The 26,238-nt window shown below is 46.8% G+C and overlaps 4 protein-coding genes and 1 long non-coding RNA gene across 6 annotated transcripts in view; 3 read left to right on the top strand and 2 right to left on the bottom strand.

The window, feature by feature from the left end:
- LOC134021879 (uncharacterized) overlaps positions 1–26,238 on the bottom strand; it is a 317,808-nt gene that overhangs the window by 85,161 nt on the left and 206,409 nt on the right. The gene's annotated exons all lie outside the window — the stretch shown is intronic.
- LOC134021852 (uncharacterized) lies at positions 3,478–6,913 on the bottom strand. Of its 2 annotated transcripts, none has more exons than XM_062462928.1 (5): positions 6,801–6,913; positions 5,142–5,316; positions 4,482–4,796; positions 4,207–4,296; positions 3,478–3,837 (listed from the first exon to the last, which is right to left on the bottom strand). In XM_062462928.1, exons 2-5 carry the CDS (start codon positions 5,203–5,205, stop codon positions 3,662–3,664), a joined length of 645 nt encoding a protein of 214 aa, XP_062318912.1. In that variant the 5' UTR covers positions 5,206–5,316; positions 6,801–6,913; the 3' UTR covers positions 3,478–3,661. The 2 variants fall into 2 exon arrangements, with proteins under 2 accessions (XP_062318912.1, XP_062318911.1); XM_062462927.1 differs by having other exon boundaries at positions 5,142–5,322; positions 6,801–6,877.
- LOC134021856 (histone H1-like) lies at positions 19,720–20,355 on the top strand. The gene has a single exon (XM_062462935.1). The coding sequence runs from the start codon at positions 19,747–19,749 to the stop codon at positions 20,353–20,355; it is 609 nt and encodes a 202-aa protein (XP_062318919.1). The 5' UTR covers positions 19,720–19,746.
- LOC134021860 (histone H2A) lies at positions 22,800–23,210 on the top strand. Its single transcript, XM_062462939.1, has one exon. The coding sequence runs from the start codon at positions 22,810–22,812 to the stop codon at positions 23,194–23,196; it is 387 nt and encodes a 128-aa protein (XP_062318923.1). The 5' UTR covers positions 22,800–22,809; the 3' UTR covers positions 23,197–23,210.
- LOC134021857 (histone H3) lies at positions 24,050–24,528 on the top strand. The gene has a single exon (XM_062462936.1). The coding sequence runs from the start codon at positions 24,066–24,068 to the stop codon at positions 24,474–24,476; it is 411 nt and encodes a 136-aa protein (XP_062318920.1). The 5' UTR covers positions 24,050–24,065; the 3' UTR covers positions 24,477–24,528.

Raw genomic sequence — 26,238 nt, forward strand, 5'->3', positions numbered from 1 at the left:
TTCTCTAACCTGTCAGCCACCTGACTCGCTATCCAAAGTGACTTCCAAGAGAGAGCATTACAAAAGTGCATAGGTCATTGATCATGAACGAGATAGCCCCAAAACATTGTGGGTAGCCGAAACATGAACATACATTGTGAAAAGCAAATAAGTGTCAATAGGAAGAAACATAAGAGCATGTAGTTAAACAAATTACAAATTAAACAACATGAACCTCAAAAGTGCAAAAGTGTACCTGTAGCAAAGCAAGCAACAATAATATAATTTACAGAGATCTGTTAGTGGTTTATTCACTACATTGAAGAGCAACTACTGTTACATTACATGTTGCAATGATTTTATGGTAAGAACATGCAGTTAAATTGCCCTGTTAAGGTGTCATCAATATCCTTCAGGTGCATTAGGCCATTGAAGTCATTATTATACTCCAGATGAATCTGTTTTGGAGAGATATCATTTGCAAGTTTAGATATAAACTGATAACACATTTAACATTTAAGTTAAATAAATGAAGTATTATTAATAACTATATCACAATAAAGTGTTGTTTAAGCTTCCCTTGTGAATGCAAAGATGTCACCTTTTTTGTAGTAGCTTCCACAACACTATCGTCCGAAAGTTATGGATTTATAAAATGTATTTACGGTCATGTTTCTAAATGTGTATTCATAAGGAAGGATGATTTAGAATACTATTTGTGATGTGATAGATGGGTAGTTGTCAAAAGTTGTAACAGTTTGATTTGAAAAACTAGTACCATCATCATCATCGTAGCCTAATCATCATCCTTTGAAACTCATCTGTACGATAAATGATCTGTAGATCAAACTGTGGTTAAACGGCCTCATTGTGTTTCCTGTAAGTAACTTGTCAGCGTTTATTAGAAACCATAAACACTTTTACCACATCTTCCGTCTTTATGGTTTCAAACAACAGTGTGAGCAGCACCTGTGTTTCATCTGACTAATGTGTGCCAGAGAGAAACACATTTAATTCGATCATGCAATTATAATGAGATTAAATGTTAGAAATTATTTTGCCTGTTTCATTTTAGATTGAATTTTGTACATTTCAAAGCCTTTACAACACTGCGAAAACTGCCAGGTGTCATAGATAATAATCTGATGCATTCTTGTTATACTCGATACCCTTTGGTGTTTACTGAGGCCTGATGTATATTTTACTGTGAGCCATGAACATGGAATTAATTTGCTTCGACTGAAATAGGCCTATATTTGTCAAAATTGCATTATGAAATTCTATGAAAAGATTTGATGACGTTTCGAAATTCTTTACGTCTAATGATGGCTATGTTTCAACAAATAAGACGACAAACAGCCTATATGCAAAAGTACAATTTCCGAAGCATATCAATGTTTAATGGACACGTTGTTTCAAGACATGATGTGATCCACTCCATGTGTATTATTTTACTTTAATAACTGTAATTCAAGAATGTCTAACATAAAAATATCTAAAATAATAGAAACAGATTCTTTACATGGCTCTTAATTATTGAGAGTAAACTGCTTTTTTTAGACCAGCATTCAGACACTACTTAATAATACAGTATTTTTAAAATAATTAAGATTCTAAATGTATATAATTTGCAACAATGTGTCATGTATAGAACACAGCCTGTCATTTCACTGCAATAGCTTATTAGACGTGGCTTCCTGGAAACATGTTGAGGCAGTTCAACCACAGTTTGACTGACAGATCATTCGTATGCATTTTCATGTCGCATTTTCAATATCACTCACTAATCTTTGGTTAAACACAAGCACGTTTATGGTTGTAAACAAAACACGCTTTAACCTATGCTTATAGTGTTTCACACACAAAAAAATAGTGCCTATATAATGATAATAACAAATCTGTTGATCAAGATGCGGTTAAACTGCCTCATAGTGTTTCAGTCGGAAACATCTTAATTAGAAACCCTAAACTTGTCCACCACATCTTCATACCATGTACCTGCATCCCATCAAATCAATGTGCCATAAAGGAAACTGAAAAGTTAAAGTTTTCGGATCATGACAGCTTCATAAAAAGAGGTTATAATTTTTTTGTTTCATTAATTACAGTAATTTCAATTCCTAATAATAATTCCTAATCCGAGTACCTGTATGTAGAAATATATATAGCATATGTAGTAGCATCGTTTATTTAATATTGTATTGCTATTAAGCTGTACAATAAGATATCTAAATAGGCTTATTTACAATGTATGCACTTTACTGTACATGACATCAAACAAGTGCTGACTTTCAAAGACACCTTTTAGACAAATCACCTGAAAACTGTTTTGAACATCTAGTGGCATTACCTAAGAATGTCACAGGCCTTTGTTTAACATGTTGTTATGTTGTTAAATGTTCTGTATTGTAAAATATTATCTTTTGATATTCCTTCAATTGTAAACAGCTGTTTGAAGATAATTAAGTTATGCATAGGTAACACCTGTTGCTCAGGCATGTTAATTAAAAAAGCTGAATTAACTGTATACTTCTGAACTATTATAAAGTATTAGAGCATATGTTCAGGAAATAAAAAGAAACATTTTCATATAAGTATTCAAGCAGTCTTATATTTCATGATGAATTTTAATTATTCCCTTGGATAGTTCAAGTTCAAGTTTATTATCATATACTCATAAACCGCATATATCAGTAATGAAATTCTTTGTGCTCAATTTCCGTTCAACTTAGAAAATAAATAAATTAAATACTGGAGAATGGAGAAAAAGAGCAGAAAACATAGAAAAATAAAAAATAAAAATTGTAGTGCAAAAAGATATTTCAAGGACAGTTCAGCATCCTGATGGCATGTGGGTAAAAACTATCCCTGTATCTGCTGGTACGGGACCTTACGCTCTTGTATCGCCTTCCAGAAGGCAGGAGGGAGAAAAGACTGTGGCAGGGATGACTAGGGTAAGAAATGATCCGCTTGGCCTTTCTCCTGCAGCGCTGGCTCTAAAGGTCCTGAATGGATGGTAATGCAGTCCTTGTAATACGCTGTGCAGATTTGACCACTCTTTGTAGTGTCTTCCTGTCCTGGGCAGTGCTGTTGCCAAACCATGTTGTAATGCCACCAGTCAGTATGCTCTCAATGGATGTATTGTACAAAACAATTATAATAAATGAATAAATAAAATAAGAAAGTGGCATGGATAGGGACGTCGTAGTCTGCAGTGTCTCTTCACCATTCTGCTGAGCGGGATCTAACAGCCAGCAGCATGGATAGATACTTCATGGTCTTAAGTATAACTTTAACATCAAGCTTGATGTTAAATGTTTCTTGTTTTTTAGAATTCTGTTTGTTCTACGTTGTTTCAGGTAATATAAGCCTTTTAGGCAGATACGTATAGGCCTCTCGTTAATCAAATATTTTCCAGTGTCTTACTTTTAAATGCTAAGTGAGTTTTTTAATGTATATACTCTTAATGCACATATATTCACTGACTATTAATTCTAAAATGTTGTATTTATTTTATTGTATTTATTGTATAACATGTCAAGAGAAAAAAATACATAAAATATTTTTGACAAACAGAATTAAGACTCTAAATGAATTGTCACGTTAATTACAGTACAGATCAGTGATCATGTCTCCAGGTGTGGGGTGGACTGATCATGTCTCCAGGTGTGGGGTGGACTGATCATGTCTCCAGGTGTGGGGTGGACTGATCATGTCTCCAGGTGTGGGGTGGACTTCCCTTCTTGTCCCTGAGGAGCAGCAGGAGGGAGAGCCCACAGCAGTACACCAAGCTCTTCACTATCATCACAGTGTAAACCAGAGAGGCCAGGTTCACACTGCACATGGACTGCAACAGTTCTGGAAAGGAAACAAAACAATGATACCATACATTGACCCTTACTGACAAATCATTATATTTCTCGTAAGGCAACATAAGGGACATACAGATTAATGTGATGGTGATCATGGATTTCATACCCTTTTAGTAAGATTTATTAAGAAACAAAAGCACTTGAAATGTACTGGTAAAAAATTATTCAATAAATAGTATTCTAACATATTTTTTATTTTTACTAGCCATGAAATAAAAGCCAATAGCAGTTACATCAATCCATCTAAGCATAATTATTACGTGAAAAAGATGTGCTATTAAACCACAGACATACAAAAATAATTATGCATTGACTATTAATAAACAGTTTACAAGGTATAGTAAATGTGTCTTACCATCACGGACGAGGACGGCAGGAGAGACGTGTGTATGATTCTGGGGTGGACAGGTTGGTGCAGATGCAGCCGTGGTAAAAGAAGATTCCTCTGAGACAGATGTGCCAGAACATTATTATAATTCTGTGACAGATAGCTGTGCAGATAGAAAGTAATTTGAGAACAAAAAAATATACATTTAATTGGAACGGATGAATATTTTTAGGTGAGTCTATTTTTTGTGTTATTAACTTTAGAGACTTCAAAATAGCTACATAAATGGAATGAAGAGAAACCTTTTTTGTGTATTTTTGGAATGTCTTCAACATTGGACACTTCATGCTTTACAGTACAGCTGTACTTTTTTGTTTTTGCCTCTTGGTTCTTGATGATGATCACACTAGTCACTCTCCCGTCCTCCCTCTGCTCCAGCTCTTCTCTCTCTGCTTCAGGCACCTCCACCAACCGGCCGTCTTCTCTCTCCATCTTCCATGAAAACCTCACCAAGTCTGGGAACATGTCACTGGCCCGACACAGCACGATGGTCCTCCCATTGCGTTGATGTGTAAATGCTGGGTAGATGGTCACTTTCGGTGATTTGACTTCATTATCTAATAAATAAATACAATTGTGGGTGTAAACATTTTCATTAGGAATTGATGACATTTAATTTAAAGAACAATGTGATTTTATACTACAATAGGTACATTCTCAAAAAGTATGGACATTTTATTATGACAAACAGCTCAATCCTGAACTTTCAGTTATGGTAGTTGAAATAGTTATCTAGATGCCAGTCACTAAAGTTATGATAATGTCATAGCGAACATATAAATGTAATTTATATATTTATTAATTAATGCAACAACCATAATATACTCAAGGGTATGTGTTATGATTGAAACTATTGTAGTTGAGAGAAAGAAACTTGCATTAAAACAGAAATGAGATCTTACCTGTCACAATGAGTCTTGTACCTGAGCCAAATACCATCACCTTGTTCTCCACAGTGACATACATGATGTCAAAAAGTCTGCATGGCAAGCTTGGTTGTAGCTGCTGAAGTGGCCAAACAGGGTCCAAGGATGACGGGCTGGATGAAGAAAGAGGGTTGGGTGGGGACCAATCAAGCTCTGCCTGGAATGACCACAAGCAACAGAAACGTTACAAGTGAAGCTTATTCACAGTCAGTAGGAGGTAGAACCATTCTCTGTGTAGATGGTACAGATCCTGTACATACAATCAAGCCTTTACAAGGAGCCAGTATGAAATACAATCCTCCATCTATTGTGGTTCTCACAGTTCCTCTTTAGCCCTGACGTTATGGCACATTATAGGAAGACTACAGGAACCACCCTGCTACTGTATGTGTGAAATATTCAGGTAACTTTCTGAGAATGTTCCTCTCCTGTGCAGTTTGTAGGTTTTAGCACCCACCTAGCTGACAAGGTCCATCATTTCCAGACAGACAGAGGATGCACTGAACAGTCTGATAGCAGATGGGTGTGGTAAGAAAGACCTCTGCAATCATTTACACACCATAATGTCTCCCCAGTAACAAAGTGGGGGAATGTGTGACGTGTCATCTCATTAATATTGCTTCCGTCCTCATATTCCCATTCCAGGGATTGACCTAGGGTCCTCTCATTCACACACACAACAACAACCTTTCAGAAACACTGCTTTAGCCAGTTATGGTACCAACAAGCTAGATATGTGTGACACATGCAGTGAATTGTAATTCCACAGAATTCCATTTAAATTAGTTGGTTCTCACCAAACCGTGCAACAGGCAAAATGTCAATGAATTTAGGTATTGTTGCAAATCTGAATAAATACAAAGTATCCTGCCTCCACACTTGCAAGTCCCCTTTCCACCATAGTTACTCTTCCTGTGAAGCTAACTATAGGACTTCCCCCACTGATAATCAATAAACACTTCTGCTTGAAATGTTCATCCCTACTGCATTTCCCAAACAGTTGGCAGCAGTAGCAAAGTGCCTGTAAAGAGAGTTATTGTCACAGGATGTGCAATGTCGTCTGCACTGTGATAATCCGAGTAGGCACAATAGTAGGTAGCAGAGTCGGTTATCTTTAAATTAACAATCTTTAGAGCGTAGTTATTTCCTGCTTTTTCTACTGAGACCTGGTCAAATCCAGGCTCGGTGATCCAATTTTTATTCTTTTTTTGCATTTCCGCTGTTCTCAGATCTTTGGTTGCAATAATCGCGACCCTTTTTAAAGGCTCTCCGTCTTTCTGACTGTACCACTGCACGTAGCTCGAAGGAACATTTTGAGATTCACAATCAATGAGAACCATTTTGTCGGGAGTTTTTATCAGGACAGCCTTCTGCTTCAGCTCTGAAGCTTCTGATGCTACAGGTTTGCACAAAAGAAGCAGTAAGATATTGTAAGAACCACTGAAACTGTCTAGAAGTCTTGTAACTACATTTCAGCAGTAACAGCTAATACTATCTATTCATCTGACCAGTGCACCATATAGTCCAATAGCACCAGCGTGAAATCTCACGTTCAATTTATGTTTCCTCAACATACATTCTCCATTGACAAAGCTTACATTATCTATATCTTCCATTATATGTGTGTTTACTTACCCAGATAAAGACAGGTGAGAGTTATGAGAACTGAGGACATGATTGATCATAGACAGTCTGTTCACACTGACTACAACTCTGACTTGTGGTGCTCTCAGGTCTTTGAGGCCAAGAGGGAGTGACAAGGAGATGATGCTGGCTGGGTGCATGAGGCCTTGTGACCTGCCTCTGAATCAGCATGTTTCTACTGGATTTAAGTACATTCATTTACTGTTCATGACAACCAAAACTTCAGTTCATTTTAACATACCTAGTTTCAAGTTTCATGTTCACAGTAATCTCCAATTCTGATGTAATAGAACGAGTTGAACACAATCCAGAGAAGCATGTTCCTTTATATTCCTAAATGGATTAGACCCTATTTCTTGAATGTTACTAAGTGGTTGTAAACAATTTTTTTTAAATAAATGTTAAAACGCACAAGGTAAGTGTATGAGTTTGTGTGTGTCTACATGTTTCCATTTGAGAAAACAAGTCTGCACATTGCTAGATTTGTAAGTTGTTGCGCCCCCTTGTGGCTCAGATGGGGCAGAGATAGTGTGAGAGGAAAACTGATCTGTGAATTGCTCCTCATTTGTAGCGTGACAATGTATTTTTAAATGTATCTCTCCTCACAGCATGAACCTTTTTCTCTCTTCCCTAGGAGTATGGTGCCTCCCTCAGAAGAGATCCCTCCACTCTGACTGAGGGGTGGAGAGGGGTGTACATAAAGTACAAACTCATCAACACATGGACTGAACTCTAACACATGGAATGTTCTTTATCAACTTTGAGTTGTGGTTAAAATTGAGATTCCATGTTTTATAAATGCTGAATTCCATATTGGTCAGAACCAAGATCAGATATCAATATGATGACTTGTCTGTATATAATTTCTTCTTGTCTCTAAATATATAGAAGTATTTGACATTTGAATTGGTTGCTTTATATTAAGTTCACTAAAGTATTGTGTGTACTTGTTGCTGGTGATAATCAACAAGAGCGCCATCACCGAAGTGTCCAGTTGTCGTCGTAGCTGACGTTGTTGTTTGTTCCCTGCCCAGACCCCATGGGCGATGCCTACCCGGTGCCCCGTCCCCCTCAACAGAAGCCCCCCCAGCTGTCTGCCAGAGAGAGGAGGAGGCTGGCCATCAACACCAAATTGTACAAAGTAACTTCACATATCTATCTATGTTGGAAATGTAGAGAGAATTCATGATACTAATACAAGTTTCTTTCAACTAGTGCAAAATTTAGACTGGTACAGAGTTTGGTCCTTAAGTAGAGAGTCTAAATCTCTCTCTGTGGTTCAGGACAGGGAGGCTGCAAGATTACATAATCCTTATTCTAGTTCTAGCTACGTAACCAAGGTAATGTATACTTCTGAAGTAGCCTGCTCCGTGTCAGGATAAAAGTCAAGCTAAATTAAGATGTGTTGCAAATGATTTCTAACAGGCAGAAACAGAATCTCAATCTTACGTAATTCCGTCTAGTAAATTCCTGCGCGCAAAGCACTTAAGTCGGTGTTCGGAAACTTCAGGGCAGACTTTTTGAACTGCAGACATGAAAGAATTTACGTGTTTTTTCATCCCCAAAGAATGTATTAATTTAAATAAACAAGTTAAGAAATAATGCCACTTTAACAGTTTTCAAAAGCCATTAGTTAATTTACATAAAATTAGGCCTTAGAAACTAAGCAGAGCGTCTGGACAAGTTACAATAAATTATGGCGTATCTTTTTTTTGACAACCCTGTGGTGAAGGTGCTCAGATTATACAAAGAGCGTTTATCCCACCAGCCCCAAGGGTCTTCAGAGACAGAAGTAATGCTTCCATGACCAGTGTCTGTGGAAGAGGTATAGGTTCAGCAGGCTCAGCATAGTTTATCTAGATAGATTTTATTGTCATTCTTAATATATAGATATATATATATAGAAAACACTTTAGCAACTCTTAAGGGTGGCAATCAACACATAAGAGCATCCTATCATCCTTAGTAGAAAGTAGTAAAAAGGAGAGTAGTAGACTATAATAGTAGAAAGGAGGGTAGTAGACTGCAGTCTATGTAGGTAGGCCTAGACTATGTAGACTGCTGGAATTACTCACAAAAAAGCAAACTCACTGCAGCCAAGCCTTGACACTGTTCAGTCTGTCTGCATCTCTGTGTGTCTTTGCATGTGGGACATTCTTGAACAGGGTTGGTGACTTCAAAAGGTTTAGCAAAGGCAACTATGCCAGGAAATATGAAGGTTATGACTTGCTCCAAAACAGTACCTGAATATTATCATCAGTTTTCCAGGTCATCTTGAAACACAAAGAATCAAGGATACTTTTTATTCAATTGTATAAAGTATTTTCATTGTTTAAAGTAGCCTATATGTTGAAAAACCTCTATATTACTTCATCCTCTCCTTCAAGCTTCCCCAATGTTATAGGTGCAATATTGTTGCCATGGGTGTATCCAGGCCCACTGGATGACTGCCTGGTGCCCCCAGGGTTGAAAAAAACGTTGTTCAAGCCCTTCAAACGGCCACAGTCTGCTACTGTCCAAGCCCTTCAAACGGCCACAGTCTGCTACTGTCCAAGCCCTTCAAACGGCCACAGTCTTCTACTGTCCAAGCCCTTCAAACGGCCACAGTCTGCTACTGTCCAAGCCCTTCAAACGGCCACAGTCTGTTACTGTCCAAGCCCTTCAAACGGACACAGTCTGCTACTGTCCAAGCCCTTCAAACGTCCACAGTCTGCTACTGTCCAAGCCCTTCAAACGACCACAGTCTGCTACTGTCCAAGCCCTTCAAACGGCCACAGTCTGCTACCGTCCAAGCCCTTCAAACAGCCACAGTCTGCTACTGTCCAAGCCCTTCAAACGGCAACAGTCTGCTACTGTCCAAGCCCTTCAAACAGACACAGTCTGCTACTGTCCAAGCCCTTCAAACAGACAGTCTGCTACTGTCCAAGCCCTTCAAACAGACAGTCTGCTACTGTCCAAGCCCTTCAAACAGCCACAGTCTGCCACAGTCTAAGGAGTCAGGTGGCTGAGCGGTTATGGAATTGGGCTAGTAATCAGAAGGTTGCTGGTTCGATCCCCGGCTCTGCCAAATGACGTTGTGTGTGTGGGTAAGGCACTTCACCCTACTTGCCTCGGGGGAATGTCCCTGTACTTCGCTCTGGATAAGAGCGTCAGCTAAATGACTAAAAAATGTAAATGTATAAGCCTGGATATGTGGAGGCAGACTATGTTAATTGGAAATATGGGGCAGCTGGCCATACACTGTCAGCCAGAATAGTAATAATTGTATTTGGATTAAATATGCATGCGTTATATAATAATGATATATTCTGAGTCACGCTGAGCAATTTTAAATGAGAGTTCTGCCAAGCAAAGTGTGCTACAGTTGGGGTCACCTTCTGATCGGAAAGTGTGTGAAATAGTTATTATAGTTAATCCCCATTTTAGTCATTGTTATCTTTCCACTTATGCTTTATAAGGGAGTTGGAGTACTCAAATTCTGTTTATAAAAAATTAACATTACAGGACGTACGATTAAGACGTATGACTAGGAAAACATTTGCCTTCTCGTTTAAACAGTGAGGTGGCTCTTAAAAGAGCCTTTGTGGGTTTAGAGATCACATGATCACGGACGTCTAGGCGCGCTCTCCGCGGATGCGGCGGGCCAGCTGGATGTCCTTGGGCATGATGGTGACCCTCTTGGCGTGGATGGCGCACAGGTTGGTGTCCTCGAACAAACCGACCAGGTAAGCCTCGCTGGCCTCCTGCAGAGCCATCACGGCGGAGCTCTGGAAACGCAGGTCGGTCTTGAAATCCTGGGCGATTTCCCTCACCAGGCGCTGGAAAGGCAGCTTGCGGATGAGCAACTCGGTGGACTTCTGGTAACGACGGATCTCTCTCAGAGCCACAGTCCCGGGCCTGTAACGATGGGGCTTCTTCACGCCACCGGTGGCTGGCGCACTCTTACGAGCGGCCTTGGTGGCGAGCTGCTTCCTCGGGGCTTTGCCGTGGGTCGTGTTCACAGACTTCTCCGCAAGGGCAACTATGCTCAACGTGTGGGAGCTGGCGCACCCGTCTATCTGGCAGCCGTGCTCGAGTACCTCACCGCTGAGATCCTGGAGTTGGCCGGCAACGCGGCTCGTGACAACAAGAAGACTCGTATCATCCCCCGTCACCTGCAGCTGGCCGTCCGCAACGACGAGGAGCTCAACAAACTTCTCGGAGGCGTTACGATCGCTCAGGGTGGAGTGTTGCCCAACATCCAGGCGGTACTTCTTCCTAAGAAGACCGAGAAGGCCGTCAAGGCCAAGTAGAGACTAAACCTCAGTCTCACTTTACCCAAAGGCTCTTTTAAGAGCCACCCACTAAACTCTTCAAAAGCGCATTGTCTTACAACTCTTAACCCTTGTGTTATCTTCGGGTCATTCTGACCCATCAGTCATTGTGACCCACCGTCGTATTGCGACAACTTTACGGCATACCAAAACAAAGTGAATCATTTTCTTTTAACCGTTGGGCTGTCTCAGACCCCCCACATTGCGACGGTTAAAAGAAAATTATTTTTATTTGTTTTTGTATTGGGTAAAATTGGGTAAACACAACGATGGTTCTATTTCGTGGAGCTCCGCCCCATAGGGGAGCTCTGCTCCTATTGGTTTACCCGCTGCCTAGTGCAGCTAATGACTGAAGATCAAAATATACACACACCTGTCACTCACACAGGTGCCCTATATAAGGGGGTGACAGCCGTCACTCATCCTCCCAAAAAATTCAGCACGGGTTGCTCGAATTTAGTGGCTTGAAGATTAAAGAATATCTGAAATGAGCGTTTCCATTCCACCGCTTCCGCGCAAGGCTCTTTTAAGAGCCCAATGCCGGTGCCGTTTCTTGGAGGCCGATGGAGACCACCACGAATTTTGTTTCGTGTGCTTGGGACCTCGGCATGCCAGGGACGGTTTGGTGAACCCTCCTGTCTGCTTGTCGTGCGCTGGCCTCTCCGTCTCGGAGAGGCGGCTGCGTCACGACTTCTTTCAGGTGGAGGAGCCCCTCGAAGATGTGGTCTCTGCTCTCCGAGGAGGAGAGTTCAGAATTTGAGGACCACCTCGAGGCGGCTATTGAGGTGCACGCGCCTGGGCGGGAACCTCCTGTGGAGGCTTTCTGCCCAAGCGTGTTGCGTTCAACCCCCCCGCACTTCTCTGAGGTAAAAGGGCGCGAGTTGACCTCGACCTCAGAGGATGACGAAGAGCCGGCTCCCGCCCCTCCCGTCTCCTCAGCGCTGTCTCGCAGGGCAGACTTCCCGTCTGTCATCGCGAAGGCAGCCGAAATCATGGGCGTTCCCCTGCCGGCCTCTCCTCCTGTGGAGGAAGATGACCCGTGGGATGTCGGCCCTCATGCAAAACGCAGTGAGGCCTCGAAGCCCTTATGCCCCACTATGCCGAGACTGGCAGACTATGTGCAGGGCTCATGGGAAGCGCCAGCGGTGGCTAACGCCCCGGTCAAGGCGCTCCTCCCGTTCACGAGGGTGAGCGGGCTGGGTGAGGCAGCGAAGTCCGGTCCCCCACCCTTGGAACCGTCCCTCGCCGCTTACCTGGTGCCAGGGGCGAGCGCTTGGTTGACGGCGAGGAAGGCGACCCTGCCATCATCCCGGGACAAGCTTACTGCCTCTCTGGCAGACAAGGCGTATGTCTGGGGTGCGCAGGCAGCGGCTGCCTCTGGGAACGCCGCCCTTCTGACGGCGGCGGTCTCCAAACTCTCCACGGAGAGGCCTGAGGGACTGTCGGCCGAGGAGACGTCGTGGGTTGCCAGGATGGCATCTGCCGCGCTCCACCTGAATCAGGGGGCAGCGATTTGCGCTGGCAGGGCGATGGGAAACAGCGTTGTGGTTCATCGCCACCTGTGGCTGTCGCTAACAGCCATGAGGGAGGCGGACAAGTCCGCCCTACTCAACGCTCCCGTGGCTAGCGAGGGCCTGTTCGGACCGGCTGTGGCGTCAGCCTCCGAACGCTTCTCGCGCCTGGAGGAGGAGAGGAAGCACCTGCTAGGGCATATGCCCCTGCAGGAGAAACCTCACGCTGCTCCATTCTCTGTTTCCTCCGGTACCTCGCAAAGCAGGAGGAAACGAGCTCGCCGTCCGGTGGCACGAGCGGCCGCTGCGACGCAGGCTGCTCCTCCCGCGGCACCTGTTCCACCCTTGGCTGTTCCCCCCGAGAGAGCGGGTCACAGCCGCCCGCCTAACGCCAGCTGGCGTGGTGGCGGAGGGGGAAGGAAGAGGAGAGCGTGACTGGCGGCGGGGACCGAGGCTTCGGTCCCCGCCCCGGTCTATCTGAATGAAATAAAGAGGCTTGGACCTCCACTCTACTCTTTCCCTGAAAGACAAGTGTTCCATTCAGTGCCTCTTACGCCTTCGACGAGTACAGAGCTGAGCACTCGTACTGTTGTCGAGCGGGTTAATGAGTTGGTTTCGGTTCGAGTTGTCCTCAACGAGTGACGCCGAACCATCAAGCACTGCACTCGTAGCGGAGTCTGGCCCAGCTAGCAAGCGTGTGGCAAGACCGCTACCCGTCTCTGTGCACCTTGACACAGCGTGTGACTCTGTTGTCACGTTACAAGAACCATCACTGCGGCTGTGCGCCCAGAGCTCTGACCGCACTGTGAGACCTCTTGAAGCTCATAGCTCAGACAGAGCTCAGACCTCTCTTGGTCAGGGGGCGCAGCCCCAGCCCTTTCGAGTCGACCCCACCTTGGGCTGTGCCGCCGATTCGGTGCACAGCGGCAGCTGGGGTCAGACAAGAGTACGGCCGTTTCCTGTCTGCGGCTCCGCAGCTACACGCACGCCCGCTCTCTCTGCGTTATGCAGAGTGGCGAGAGTCATGCTCACTGCCAAGCTGGCTAGACACGACACTGAGAGAGGGTTGTGCCATCCAGTTCATGCGGACTCCCCCTCCTTTCAGAGGAGTGAGGGAGACACGCTTGTCCTGCCCGCTGAAAGCACTCGCTCTCCGGACGGAGATAGCGAGCTTGCTGACCAAAGGGACAGTGATCCCGGTCCCCAGAGATCAGGAGAACTCGGGTCTCTACTCCCCTTATTTTTTGGTTCCCAAGAAAAACGGGGGGATGAGGCCGATTCTAGACCTGAGGGTGCTCAACGAGAGTGTGGCCAAACGGCCCTTTCGCATGCTGACGATAAAGCGTTTGCTGACTTGTGTACAGCGGAACGACTTTGGGATCAGCATAGATCTGAAGGACGCGTATTTCCATGTGCCTATCAAACAGAAGCACAGGAGATTTCTGCGTTTTGCCTTCGAAGGGAAAAAGTACGAGTACACGCGCCTGCCGTTTGGTTACGCGCTGGCTCCTCGAACTTTCTCCAAGTGCGTGGAAGCAGCTCTAGAACCGTTACGGCGGAGAGGAATACGCATTCTGGCGTACCTCGACGACCTGTTAGTTCTAGCTCAGTCTCCGGACAGAGCTATCCAGGACGCGACCTCACTGGTGAGTCAGCTCAGCCAGTTGGGGTTCGCTGTCAACTGGGAGAAGAGCGCTCCATGGCCCGCTCAACAGTTTACCTACCTAGGTATCCATTTGGACACTGTTGGGATGAGAGCCAGACTGTCGGCGCCACGGAGAGAGGCTATTCATTAGCTCTCCGCGCGTTCCGGGTCTCACGCACAATCACCGCACTGTCGGCGATGTCCCTATTGGGGTTGATGGCGGCGGCTCATGTAGTAGTGCCATTAGGCCTGTTATACATGCGCAAGCTGCAGAGATGGTTTGCTCAGTTGCGGTTGGATCCTGTGCGACACCGCCGCAGACTGCTAGTGATACCGAGATCAGTCAAAACCGATCTGAACCATTGGAGAGACCCGCGCGTCATGGCGCGCGGAGTCGACATGGGCAGAGTGACATCTCTCACCCGGTCAAGGACGCGTCCTTGACCGGGTGAGAGATGTGGGGTGGGGTGGAGTATGTCAGGCGGGCTCGATAGGAGGAAGATGGGAACCGTCAGAGACGCGTCACATCAACTTCCTGGAGCTCGAAGCGGTTCGACTGACTCTGTGCCATTTCGCGCTGGTGTTGAAGGATCAAGACGTTCTCGTCAGATCCGACAACAGGGTGACGGTGGCTTACATCAACAGACAGGGAGGGGTGCGCTCTCCAGCACTTCACCGCTTAGCGGAGGAAGTGTGGACTTGGGCTTTCACGCACCTACGCTCCCTGAGAGCTCTGCACATTCCAGGTCTGCTCAACGAGGGAGCGGACCTGATGTCAAGAGGCGGCCCGAGAGAGGACGAATGGAGGTTGAAACCGTCCATCGTGTCTCTGATCTGGGCACGTTTCGGCCGAGCACAGGTGGATCTGTTTGCGTCACGAGCCAACACACAGTGTCTTCTGTGGTTCTCGCTGCGCGCACAGGACAGACCTCCGCTTGGAGTCGATGCGTTCGCGCACCGTTCCTGGCCGAGAGGTCTGCTATACGCATTTCCACCTCTGGCCTCCATCCTCCCCTTGCTGGCTCGGGTGAGGTCAGACGGGCTGTCGGTCATTCTGATAGCCCCTGATCGCCCGGAGCCCCATGGTTCCCGGAGATGATGGGGATGCTGGTGGGCGGGCCTTGGCCCATACCTCATCAGACGGATGCGCTCTCTCAGGCCGGAGGCCTGGTGAAGAGCCCTCCAGTGATCGGAGGCCCACTTATGGCTTGGCTACTGAGAGGGAACTCTTAGAGCGCCGGGGTCTGTCTGATGCTGTCATTCAGACCATTCAGAGTGCGCGCGCACAATCTACTGCTAGAGGGTACGCGTCGCGCTGGCGAGCCTTCATGCAATGGTGTGGAAAACAGAACCTTGACCCGGTCTCATGTCCGGTCGAAATGTTCTTGTGTTTCTTACAATCGTTGTTTGACGAGGGCTTAGCCGCGAGCACAGTTCGTGTTTACGCGGCTGCCGTTTCGGCATGTCACGAAGGGTTCGCCAAAACGACACTGTTCAGCCACCCGCTGGTCAAGCGTTTTCTGGCTGGGGTGTGTAGGCTCAGGCCGCCTCCGAGAGCGTCAACACCTACATGGGATTTATCTCTGGTGTTAGACGCTCTGTGTGGGCCACCTTTCGAGCCCATAGACGATGTGTCATTACGTCTGCTTTCTCTCAAGACGAGTCTGCTTCTCGCTTTGACTACGGCTAAGCGAGTGAGCGACTTGTGCGCTTTGTCAACACGCGCGGATTGTTTGGTCATCTCGGGTGATCGAACAAGAGCGGTGTTGCGTCCTAACCCGGCTTTTATCCCCAAGGTGATTAGCCGAGCGTTCAGGGCACAAAGCTGCGAACTGAGAGCCTTTTTCCCATCTCCGCACAGCGGAGAGGAGGAAGGACGCTTACATAGCCTGTGCCCAGTGCGCGCTCTCTCGCGCTATCTGGAATGCACAGCAAGCATCAGATCTTCTCCCCAGTTACTGATCTGCTACGGTGGATCGAGAGCTGGCTTGCCACTCTCCAAACAGAGACTTTCTCACTGGCTCTGCGAGGCTATTGGTCTCGCGTACGAGTCTATGAGATGTCCCGTGCCACCTGGCATTCGGGCTCATTCCACCCGAGGAGTAGCGGCATCAGCCGCCATCCTCAGGGGTGTAGGAGTGGAGGAGATTTGTGAAGCGGCGTCTTGGTCGTCGCCTTCACCATTTGTGCGATATTATCTATTGGACGTTTCCTCCTCATCTTTTGCGCATTCTGTCCTCAGCATGGCTGGTGGATCAGGTGTAGCGAGATGACAACTCGCAAGGTTCTTGTGGGCCCTAGATGCGAGTTGTTCGTTGGGTTTATCGCCAAGTGTGGGACAGTCAGACATTCTCAGTTGAGATGTCTATACTGTATGTGTTCTGTTGCCCCTCCAGCTTAGCTGTTGTGCAGGCGAGAGGAACAACATGAGTTTTTAACCCTCGTGCTGCCTTCGGGTCACATGACCCAAAGGTTCATAACGAACCATTGTTGTGTTTACCCAATTTTACCCAATACAAAAACAAATAAAAATAATTTTCTTTTAACCATTCCAATGTGGGGGGTCTGAGACAGCCCGACAGTTAAAAGAAAATGCTTCACTTTGTTTTTGTATGAGGTAAATTTGTCGCAATACGACGGTGGGTCACAATGACTGATGGGTCAGAATGACCCGAAGATAACACAAGGGTTAAGTAAACTCTCCTGTTTTCACCCTGGACGGCTCTCTGTCACAGTAGCGGCCTGACCAGGAGGACAGACCCTGTGTATTATTTACATCAGCAGGTCTGTCCTCGGTGCCTTGTGAGATTATGTGTCTTTTAGATCTAGTCTCGCTGGGGGTATATCTGGCCTCGCTCGCTCCGCCTAAACCAATAGGAGCAGAGCTCCCCTATGGGGCGGAGCTCCACGAAATAGAACGATAGTTAATGGAGGTAACTCCAGTTCTATGAGTGGAGCGGAGCCCCATAGGGCTGCAGGCCCAGCTCGACTTATTCAACCCGGCTGTATTAATACTTTTGGGAGGATGAGTGACGGCTGTCACCCCCTTATATAGGGCACCTGTGTGAGTGACAGGTGTGTGTATATTTTGATCTTCAGTCATTAGCTGCACTAGGCAGCGGGTAAACCAATAGGAGCAGAGCTCCCCTATGGGGCTCCGCTCCACGAAATAGAACTGGAGTTACCTCCATTAACTATCGTTACATATGCATGTCTTTCGCTATGACCGGTCCAGAGTACTCTGTTAATTCTTAAATTGTACAAACTAAATAAATTATATTGAAACCGCCATCTTGACTACTCAGATCTACACAGTGCCACTTGAATTTCCGCCATGTCAAGACCCTGCCCCACCTTTCCCCATACATCATCGACCCTGGCCTGGTCTGCCTCACCCCTTCTGGAGACACGACCCCCCTTCCTTGGAGGCGCAGCTCCCATCTCCCTGCACGCCATCAGGACCTTGGGGCGGTCTACTCCCTTCCCTGGAGAACCCCCCCCTTGGATTACCTCAGACCTGTGAGTCTTGTCTGCCCCCCTCCCTGAGTAGACCTGTGGGTCTTCTCCGCCCCCTCCCTCTCTGAATATCACCAGGTCCTTGGACTGCCCACCTTGTGCCACCATGAACGCCCTGGACATTTCATTGGACAACCACATTCCCACCCCACGGTCTTCTGACCAATCGCCTGTCACAGACCTCCCTCTCTGGGGGGTGGGGGGGTACAAGTTCTGTCTCCCGAGGACAGGGAGACAGAACTTGGTGTGGGCAGAACTCTCTCTGATCTCTGTCACAACCACTTTCTCAACAAAGGCCTTCGTTTGTTCTATTCTGAGACTCTGTTTCTGTGAGACTGCTGTTGCATCATCGACTGATTCATTGTACTAGACTACGAACATCCTGGTGTGTTGTTTTCATTGTGTATCTTGTGATTGCATCATTACTTACATTAAATTACAAATAACTTGGTCTGATGTTTAACCTTGTATTATTCTCCACTACCCAGTTACACAATCCTGGTCGGTTCTAGCTGTTGAAGACTAGTCAACGGTCATCATCACTCTCCTCAGCGGCTCGTCATCTGCAGCATCGTTGCTGTCTGGACTTGTAACCAAAGGGCTGGGAGGGAACTGAGGGCTATCAGCGAAGCACTGGACTTCAAACCTGAGATCTCAGTGGATGGTTGTTTTTTATTAGTTGTTGGGTCAAAATCACCATAAGTGCCTTTGAGACATCACAATTTACAAAATAAAAAAGAGATTTTCCATTGAACTTCATGTGTTGTATTAAGAATGTACGTAGAATGATTTTATAGGGTATTTCACACTGTTCTTTAAGGTCTCCAAATAGGGTATGTAACATTGGTTGGGCTGAAAATGGCCCGGGTGCTGTTCTATGTGACCTAATGCAACCCTGGGAAATAGCCCTAGAATTAAACGAGAGGTTACTCATAGTAGTCCCCTCAATGTACAGTAAGAATGATTTGATACTGAAATATACAGAACAGAAGTTACACAGGGGTGTAGTTTTCAGTTGTATGGATGTGTGTGTGAACGTTTCATGTGTATGTATTTCATATGTGTTTGTGTGAGGACAGTCTGAATAGTTTCCTGGCCCCTCATACAAACAGGCTATTAGGAACGAAAGACAACCACTTGTCCAGCCTAATGAAATAAATGAAAAGTCCTTACGATTCTCATACATTCCCCATCACCAACAACATGGATATTAACATGTACTGGATCTGAGGAGTCTGGCTCATACTGAGCAGGTAAACCAGACACACACACCATCCACGGAATACAGTCACGCTGTAGGCTACAGTAAATCTCACAGTAACAAGTCTTACAGGAAGGATTGTGTCCTTTGAGATGAAAAGCTAGGGGAGGGAGAGCAATAGGGAGACCAAGATTTCCCCGACCTCCACCCCCGGTCCACAGCCCCACACTGTGTTTTGTATCCCCCAAAAGAGACCAGTTTAAAGCCCCTGGTACCCCAGCTGAGTATTCTAAAACAGTTACGTTTCTCGTCAGATTATTTGGCTCACTGGAAAACGTTTTCTCGTTTTGCACGACTGCCGTTTTAAATACTATTGGGGGCAAATGGCACAGACAACACGGTGCGCAGAGCTCCCTCCGCGAGGCCAACGGTGATGATTTGAGCCGGCCACAACAAAACATAGAGTGCCTCCGGTCCACATACCATTTTATTTTGAACGTTGAAAAGGCTGCTTGCTGCCCGATTTACTTCTAGACCGCAGCTCAATTCCAACAGGGATGTTTAGCACGTTGTTCACCGGGAGAAAACACAAGTGCCAACGGATAGCAGCCACTGAGAGAAGCAGGGTTGGGGGTTGAGTCTACACAGTTCTCATGTCGTATTTAAACCCAGCCCTCTGATCGCTGCAGCGCTACACAGCAGAGAGCAGCCTCGCTTATTCAAATCGCACACGTCCCACGAGTGTTAAGACATGGCAGAAGTCGCTCCAGCTCCCGCTCCAGCCAAGGCACCCAAGAAGAAGGCGGCAGCCAAGCCCAAGAAAGCTGGACCCAGCGTTGGCGAGCTGATCGTCAAGGCGGTGTCCGCTTCCAAGGAGAGAAGCGGCGTGTCCCTGGCAGCGGTCAAGAAAGCCCTGGCGGCCGGCGGCTACGACGTAGAGAAGAACAACTCCCGCGTCAAGATCGCAGTGAAGACCCTCGTCACCAAAGGAACCTTGGTCCAGACCAAAGGAACAGGCGCTTCTGGTTCTTTTAAGATCAACAAGGAGGCGGAGGCCAAGGCAAAGAAGCCCGTTAAGAAGGTCGCCGCTCCGAAAGTCAAAAAGGCAGTCGCCAAGAAACCCGTTGCTGCCAAGAAGCCCAAGAAGGTGGTTGCGAAGAAGCCCGCGGCTGCCAAGAAGTCACCCAAGAAGGTTAAGAAGCCCGCGGCAGCCAAGAAGGCGACCAAGAGCCCCAAGAAGGCTAAGAAGCCCGCAACACCCAAGAAAACAGTGGCCAAGAGTCCCAAGAAGGCAGCGAAGCCCAAAGCCGCCAAGCCCAAGGCGGCCAAGGCAAAGAAAGTAGCGCCTAAGAAGAAGTAAATCTTCGTCCGTGTCTGTGTCCGTATCACAAAAAAGGCTCTTTTAAGAGCCACCCACCTCTCCTGAAAAGCGCATGTCCATGTTGTGCCCCTGTACCAAACACTTTCACATGCATGATGGTGTTTCATCACGCTCAGTACATTTGTAGCGTGGGAGTCTTTGGAACTTTATTACAGGGCCACTTCTGTTGCAACTTAAATTACCTTGGTCTCAAACGTGCGCTAAATCTCAGGGACGTCCAATATGAAATTAATTAATTAATGATACAGCAAGCTAATTTGAGAAATAATCGTTGCATGAGACTTATTTGTGAAAGTGCTTCGTGTAGCTGCACATACATTGTGCTTCTCACAATGTATGTGCAGCGTGCAAATAGTTGCTTTTAATATTAAGGGTGCAAATCCAATTTAAAACCACCATCACCAACGATAGTTAATGGAGGTAACTCCAGTTCTATGAGTGGAGCGGAGCCCCATAGGGGAGCTCTGCTCCTATTGGTTTACCCGCTGCCTAGTGCAGCTAATGACTGAAGATCAAAATATACACACACCTGTCACTCACACAGGTGCCCTATATAAGGGGGTGACAGCCGTCACTCATCCTCCCAAAAGTATTAATACAGCCGGGTTGAATAAGTCGAGCTGGGCCTGCAGCCCTATGGGGCTCCGCTCCACTCATAGAACTGGAGTTACCTCCATTAACTATCGTTCTATTTCGTGGAGCTCCGCCCCATAGGGGAGCTCTGCTCCTATTGGTTTAGGCGGAGCGAGCGAGGCCAGATATACCCCCAGCGAGACTAGATCTAAAAGACACATAATCTCACAAGGCACCGAGGACAGACCTGCTGATGTAAATAATACACAGGGTCTGTCCTCCTGGTCAGGCCGCTACTGTGACAGAGAGCCGTCCAGGGTGAAAACAGGAGAGTTTACTTAAAAACTCATGTTGTTCCTCTCGCCTGCACAACAGCTAAGCTGTAGGGGCAACAGAACACATACAGTATAGACCTCACAACTGAGAATGTCTGACTGTCCCACACTTGGCGATAAACCCAACGAACAACTCGCAACTAGAGCCCACAAGAACCTTGCGAGTTGTCATCTCGCTACACCTGATCCACCAGCCATGCTGAGGACAGAATGCGCAAAAGATGAGGAGGAAACGTCCAATAGATAATATCGCACAAATGGTGAAGGCGACGACCAAGACGCCGCTTCACAAATCTCCTCCACTCCTACACCCCTGAGGATGGCGGCTGATGCCGCCACTCCTCGGGTGGAATGAGCCCGAATGCCAGGTGGCACGGGACATCTCATAGACTCGTACGCGAGACCAATAGCCTCGCAGAGCCAGTGAGAAAGTCTCTGTTTGGAGAGTGGCAAGCCAGCTCTCGATCCACCGTAGCAGATCAGTAACTGGGGAGAAGATCTGATGCTTGCAGTGCATTCCAGATAGCGCGAGAGAGCGCGCACTGGGCACAGGCTATGTAAGCGTCTTTCCTCCTCTCCGCTGTGCGGAGGTGGGAAAAAGGCTCTCAGTTCGCAGCTTTGTGCCCTGAACGCTCGGCTAATCACCTTGGGGATAAAAGCCGGGTTAGGACGCAACACCGCTCTTGTTCGATCACCCGAGATGACCAAACAATCCGCGCGTGTTGACAAAGCGCACAAGTCGCTCACTCGCTTAGCCGTAGTCAAAGCGAGAAGCAGACTCGTCTTGAGAGAAAGCAGACGTAATGACACATCGTCTATGGGCTCGAAAGGTGGCCCACACAGAGCGTCTAACACCAGAGATAAATCCCATGTAGGTGTTGACGCTCTCGGAGGCGGCCTGAGCCTACACACCCCAGCCAGAAAACGCTTGACCAGCGGGTGGCTGAACAGCGTCGTTTTGGCGAACCCTTCGTGCTGAATTTTTTGGGAGGGTGAGTGACGGCTGTCACCCCCTTATATAGGGCACCTGTGTGAGTGACAGGTGTGTGTATATTTTGATCTTCAGTCATTAGCTGCACTAGGCAGCGGGTAAACCAATAGGAGCAGAGCTCCCCTATGGGGCGGAGCTCCACGAAATAGAACTGGATAATTCTATGTCTATATATCTGGTAAATTTGTATGTGGATATATCAAATTGTTCACACTACACGATTGACTATTGTAGCCTACAGTGGACTTTGCATTCATTCATTCATCCATGCCACATTCATGTATGTGATTGGCGCCTTAAACGAGGAGGGACGGAATGAACAAAGAGAGGTGAGGAGGGTGGGGAGACAAGACCACCAAACGCGCCTTCTGCGGGAGAGAATGACTCCACCCCCGAGTCTTTCGCCACCTACGATTGGATCAAGTGCCGACCGACATTGTGACCAATGAAAGCCGTTTACCGTCAGCTAGCCTATAAAGTCTGTGCTCTTACAGACGCTTATCATTAGTCGTTTCAAGCAGATATATCACGAAGATGAGCGGAAGAGGCAAAACTGGAGGCAAAGCCAGGGCTAAGGCCAAGACCAGGTCATCCCGCGCCGGGCTCCAGTTCCCCGTGGGTCGTGTTCACAGACTTCTCCGCAAGGGCAACTATGCTCAACGTGTGGGAGCTGGCGCACCCGTCTACCTGGCAGCCGTGCTCGAGTACCTCACCGCTGAGATCCTGGAGTTGGCCGGGAACGCGGCTCGTGACAACAAGAAGACTCGTATCATCCCCCGTCACCTGCAGCTGGCCGTCCGCAACGACGAGGAACTCAACAAACTTCTCGGTGGCGTTACGATCGCTCAGGGTGGAGTGCTGCCCAACATCCAGGCGGTACTTCTTCCTAAGAAGACCGAGAAGGCCGTCAAGGCCAAGTAGAGACTAAACCTCAGTCTCACTTTCCCCAAAGGCTCTTTTAAGAGCCACCCACTAAACTCTTCAAAAGCGCATTGTCTTACAACTCTTAAATGAAAGGTACATTACACAGAATAGGCCTTATCGCTACACTGGAACCACTTAATTAAGTTCCGCCACTAAGTAAACCTAAATGGTTTACTCTGCTGCTAAATCTGCACTAGTGATGGGAAATTCGGATCATTTTACCGATTCGGTTCTTTGAATCTCGTTCAGTAATATGAACGAATCTTTTTTCGATTCATTCGTTCATTTAACCGGGGGGGGGGGGGGGGGGGGGGAATCACTCTGAGAGGACTCGTTACTCCCGAGTCCTTGTATGGATTCGTTCAAAATGAACGAATCGTTCACGAACGACACATCACTAATCTGCACGTCATATCTGCAAACGTTGTAGAAGCGGGTGCATCCCTTACAGAAAGTCTGGAAAAGGCTCAACAGCTTTTGGTCAATATGCACAGCAACTTTACATATTTGAATGATTGTATTCATGTACGATTTGTATTTGGTGGGAACACGCTCTCAAGTCACAAGCACGATCTTAAATGCAGAAATGAGTTGATTATTTGAAACATTCATTAATCGCCTACTTGCCCGCCACTGCGCAGCGGTGCAACGGAGGGAGGATGAGGGCGGAGCCAGAAGGTTTCAAATGTGGGCGGGAACTGACCTCCGTCCCCGTGTCCAATTGCCAACGGAGAAGGTGTCGACGGTTTGCCAATCAGTCTGCTCGGGAGAGAAGTCCAATCAGCGGACGACAAGCCGACCATATATACTTCCTTATCCTTTATTCCAAGACTTACTTCAAACTCGTCGACAAAAAGACAAGTATCATGGCAAGAACCAAGCAGACAGCTCGTAAATCTACCGGTGGCAAAGCCCCGAGGAAGCAGCTCGCCACCAAGGCCGCTCGTAAGAGTGCGCCAGCCACCGGTGGCGTGAAGAAGCCCCATCGTTACAGGCCCGGGACTGTGGCTCTGAGAGAGATCCGTCGTTACCAGAAGTCCACCGAGCTGCTCATCCGCAAGCTGCCTTTCCAGCGCCTGGTGAGGGAAATCGCCCAGGATTTCAAGACCGATCTGCGTTTCCAGAGTTCCGCCGTGATGGCTCTGCAGGAGGCTAGCGAGGCTTACCTGGTCGGTCTGTTCGAGGACACCAACCTGTGCGCCATCCACGCCAAGAGGGTCACCATCATGCCCAAGGACATCCAGCTGGCCCGCCGCATCCGCGGAGAGCGCGCTTAGACGTCCGTGATCATGTGATCTCTAAACCCACAAAGGCTCTTTTAAGAGCCACCTCACTGTTTAAACGAAAAGGCAAATGTTTTCCTAGTCAAACATCTTAATCGTACGTCCTGGAATGTATTTTTTGTAAACAGAATTTGAGTACTCCGACTCCCTTATAAAGCATAAATGGAAAGATAACAATGACTAAAATGGGGATTACCTGAAATAAGTGTTATTGCACAGACTTCCCAATCAGAAGGTGACCCCAACTGTAGCACACTTTGCTTGGCAGAACTGTCGTTTAAAATTGCTCAGCAGGACTCAGAATATATCATATAACACGTGCGTATTTAATCCACATACAATCATTACTATTCTGGCTGACAGTGTATGGCCAGCTGCCCCAGATTTCCAATTTACATAGTCTGCCTCCACATATCCATGCTTAGACATTTACATTTTTCAGTCATTTAGCTGACGCTCTTATCCAGAGTGACTTACAGTAAGTACATTTAGTCATTTAGAAGACGCTCTTATCCACAGTGACTTACAGTAAGTACATTTAGTCATTTGGCAGACGCTCTTATCCAGAGCGAAGTACAGGGACATTCCCCCGAGGCAAGTAGGGTGAAGTGCCTTACCCACACACACAACGTCATTTGGCAGAGCCGGGGATCGAACCAGCAACCTTCTGATTACTAGCCCAATTCCATAACCGCTCAGCCACCTGACTCCTTAGACTGTGGCAGACTGTGGCTGTTTGAAGGGCTTGGACAGTAGCAGACTGTCTGTTTGAAGGGCTTGGACAGTAGCAGACTGTGTTTGTTTGAAGGGCTTGGACAGTAGCAGACTGTTGCCGTTTGAAGGGCTTGGACAGTAGCAGACTGTGGCCGTTTGAAGGGCTTGGACAGTAGCAGACTGTGGCCGTTTGAAGGGCTTGGACAGTAGCAGACTGTGGCCGTTTGAAGGGCAGGGGTGGAAACATTTTAAGGGCAGCTACTGCATGACATGGACTCTCACCAGTGTAACAATGGGAATGGGACGACACCCCAAGTGTCGTCACAGCTTCACTTTGGGAAAGCATGCCCTAGTGGGCACATTGTAGGGGAGACTGTTGGGCACAGCATCTAATCGTCTTCTTTGGAAAGGGCAACATTTGGGACACTGTCATGTAGGGGCAGCATAAAGGGCACTTCATAACAGTACCCTTTTCCATTGGAAGTAAGAGCACAGGAACAGTCAAATTTAGACCATTGTAGGGGCACCTTATAGGGTACTGCATCACATTTTCTCTACTATAAAGGAACTCATTTAGACACATTTTTAAATTTATAGAGGGCACACTCATTTATTGCGTTAAGGAGCACCCTGGGAACTCAAGCATATTTCACAATGTGAATGGCAGACAGTAGGGCACTTGGTCTCATTTTTGCCACTCTAGAGGGCATTTTAGAAATGTTTTTTTCAACCCTGGGGGCACCAGGCAGTCATCCCCTGAGTCTTCCAGTGGGCCTGGATACACCCATGGCAACAATATTGCACCTATAACATTGGGGAAGCTTGAAGGAGAGGATGAAGTAATACAGAGGTTTTTCAACATATAGGCTACTTTAAACAATGAAAATACTTTATACAATTGAATAAAAAGTATCCTTGATTCTTTGTGTTTCAAGATGACCTGGAAAACTGATGATAATATTCAGGTACTGTTTTGGAGCAAGTCATAACCTTCATATTTCCTGGCATAGTTGCCTTTGCTAAACCTTTTGAAGTCACCAAC

Source organism: Osmerus eperlanus, chromosome 6, assembly GCF_963692335.1.
Source record: "Osmerus eperlanus chromosome 6, fOsmEpe2.1, whole genome shotgun sequence".
NCBI classification, from domain to species: domain Eukaryota; kingdom Metazoa; phylum Chordata; class Actinopteri; order Osmeriformes; family Osmeridae; genus Osmerus; species Osmerus eperlanus.

Bases quoted from the DNA above. Each gene is read 5' to 3' on its own strand.
- LOC134021852 (XM_062462928.1), bottom strand. From the start codon at position 5,205: ATGTATGTCACTGTGGAGAACAAGGTGATGGTATTTGGCTCAGGTACA. The intron at 4,797-5,141 runs GTAAGATCTCAT...TTTATTTATTAG, and splicing joins TACAAGACTCATTGTGACAG to ATAATGAAGTCAAATCACCG. The intron at 4,297-4,481 runs GTTTCTCTTCAT...CATCTGTCTCAG, and splicing joins TCCAAAAATACACAAAAAAG to AGGAATCTTCTTTTACCACG.
- LOC134021856 (XM_062462935.1), top strand. From the start codon at position 19,747: ATGGCAGAAGTCGCTCCAGCTCCCGCTCCAGCCAAGGCACCCAAGAAG.
- LOC134021860 (XM_062462939.1), top strand. From the start codon at position 22,810: ATGAGCGGAAGAGGCAAAACTGGAGGCAAAGCCAGGGCTAAGGCCAAG.
- LOC134021857 (XM_062462936.1), top strand. From the start codon at position 24,066: ATGGCAAGAACCAAGCAGACAGCTCGTAAATCTACCGGTGGCAAAGCC.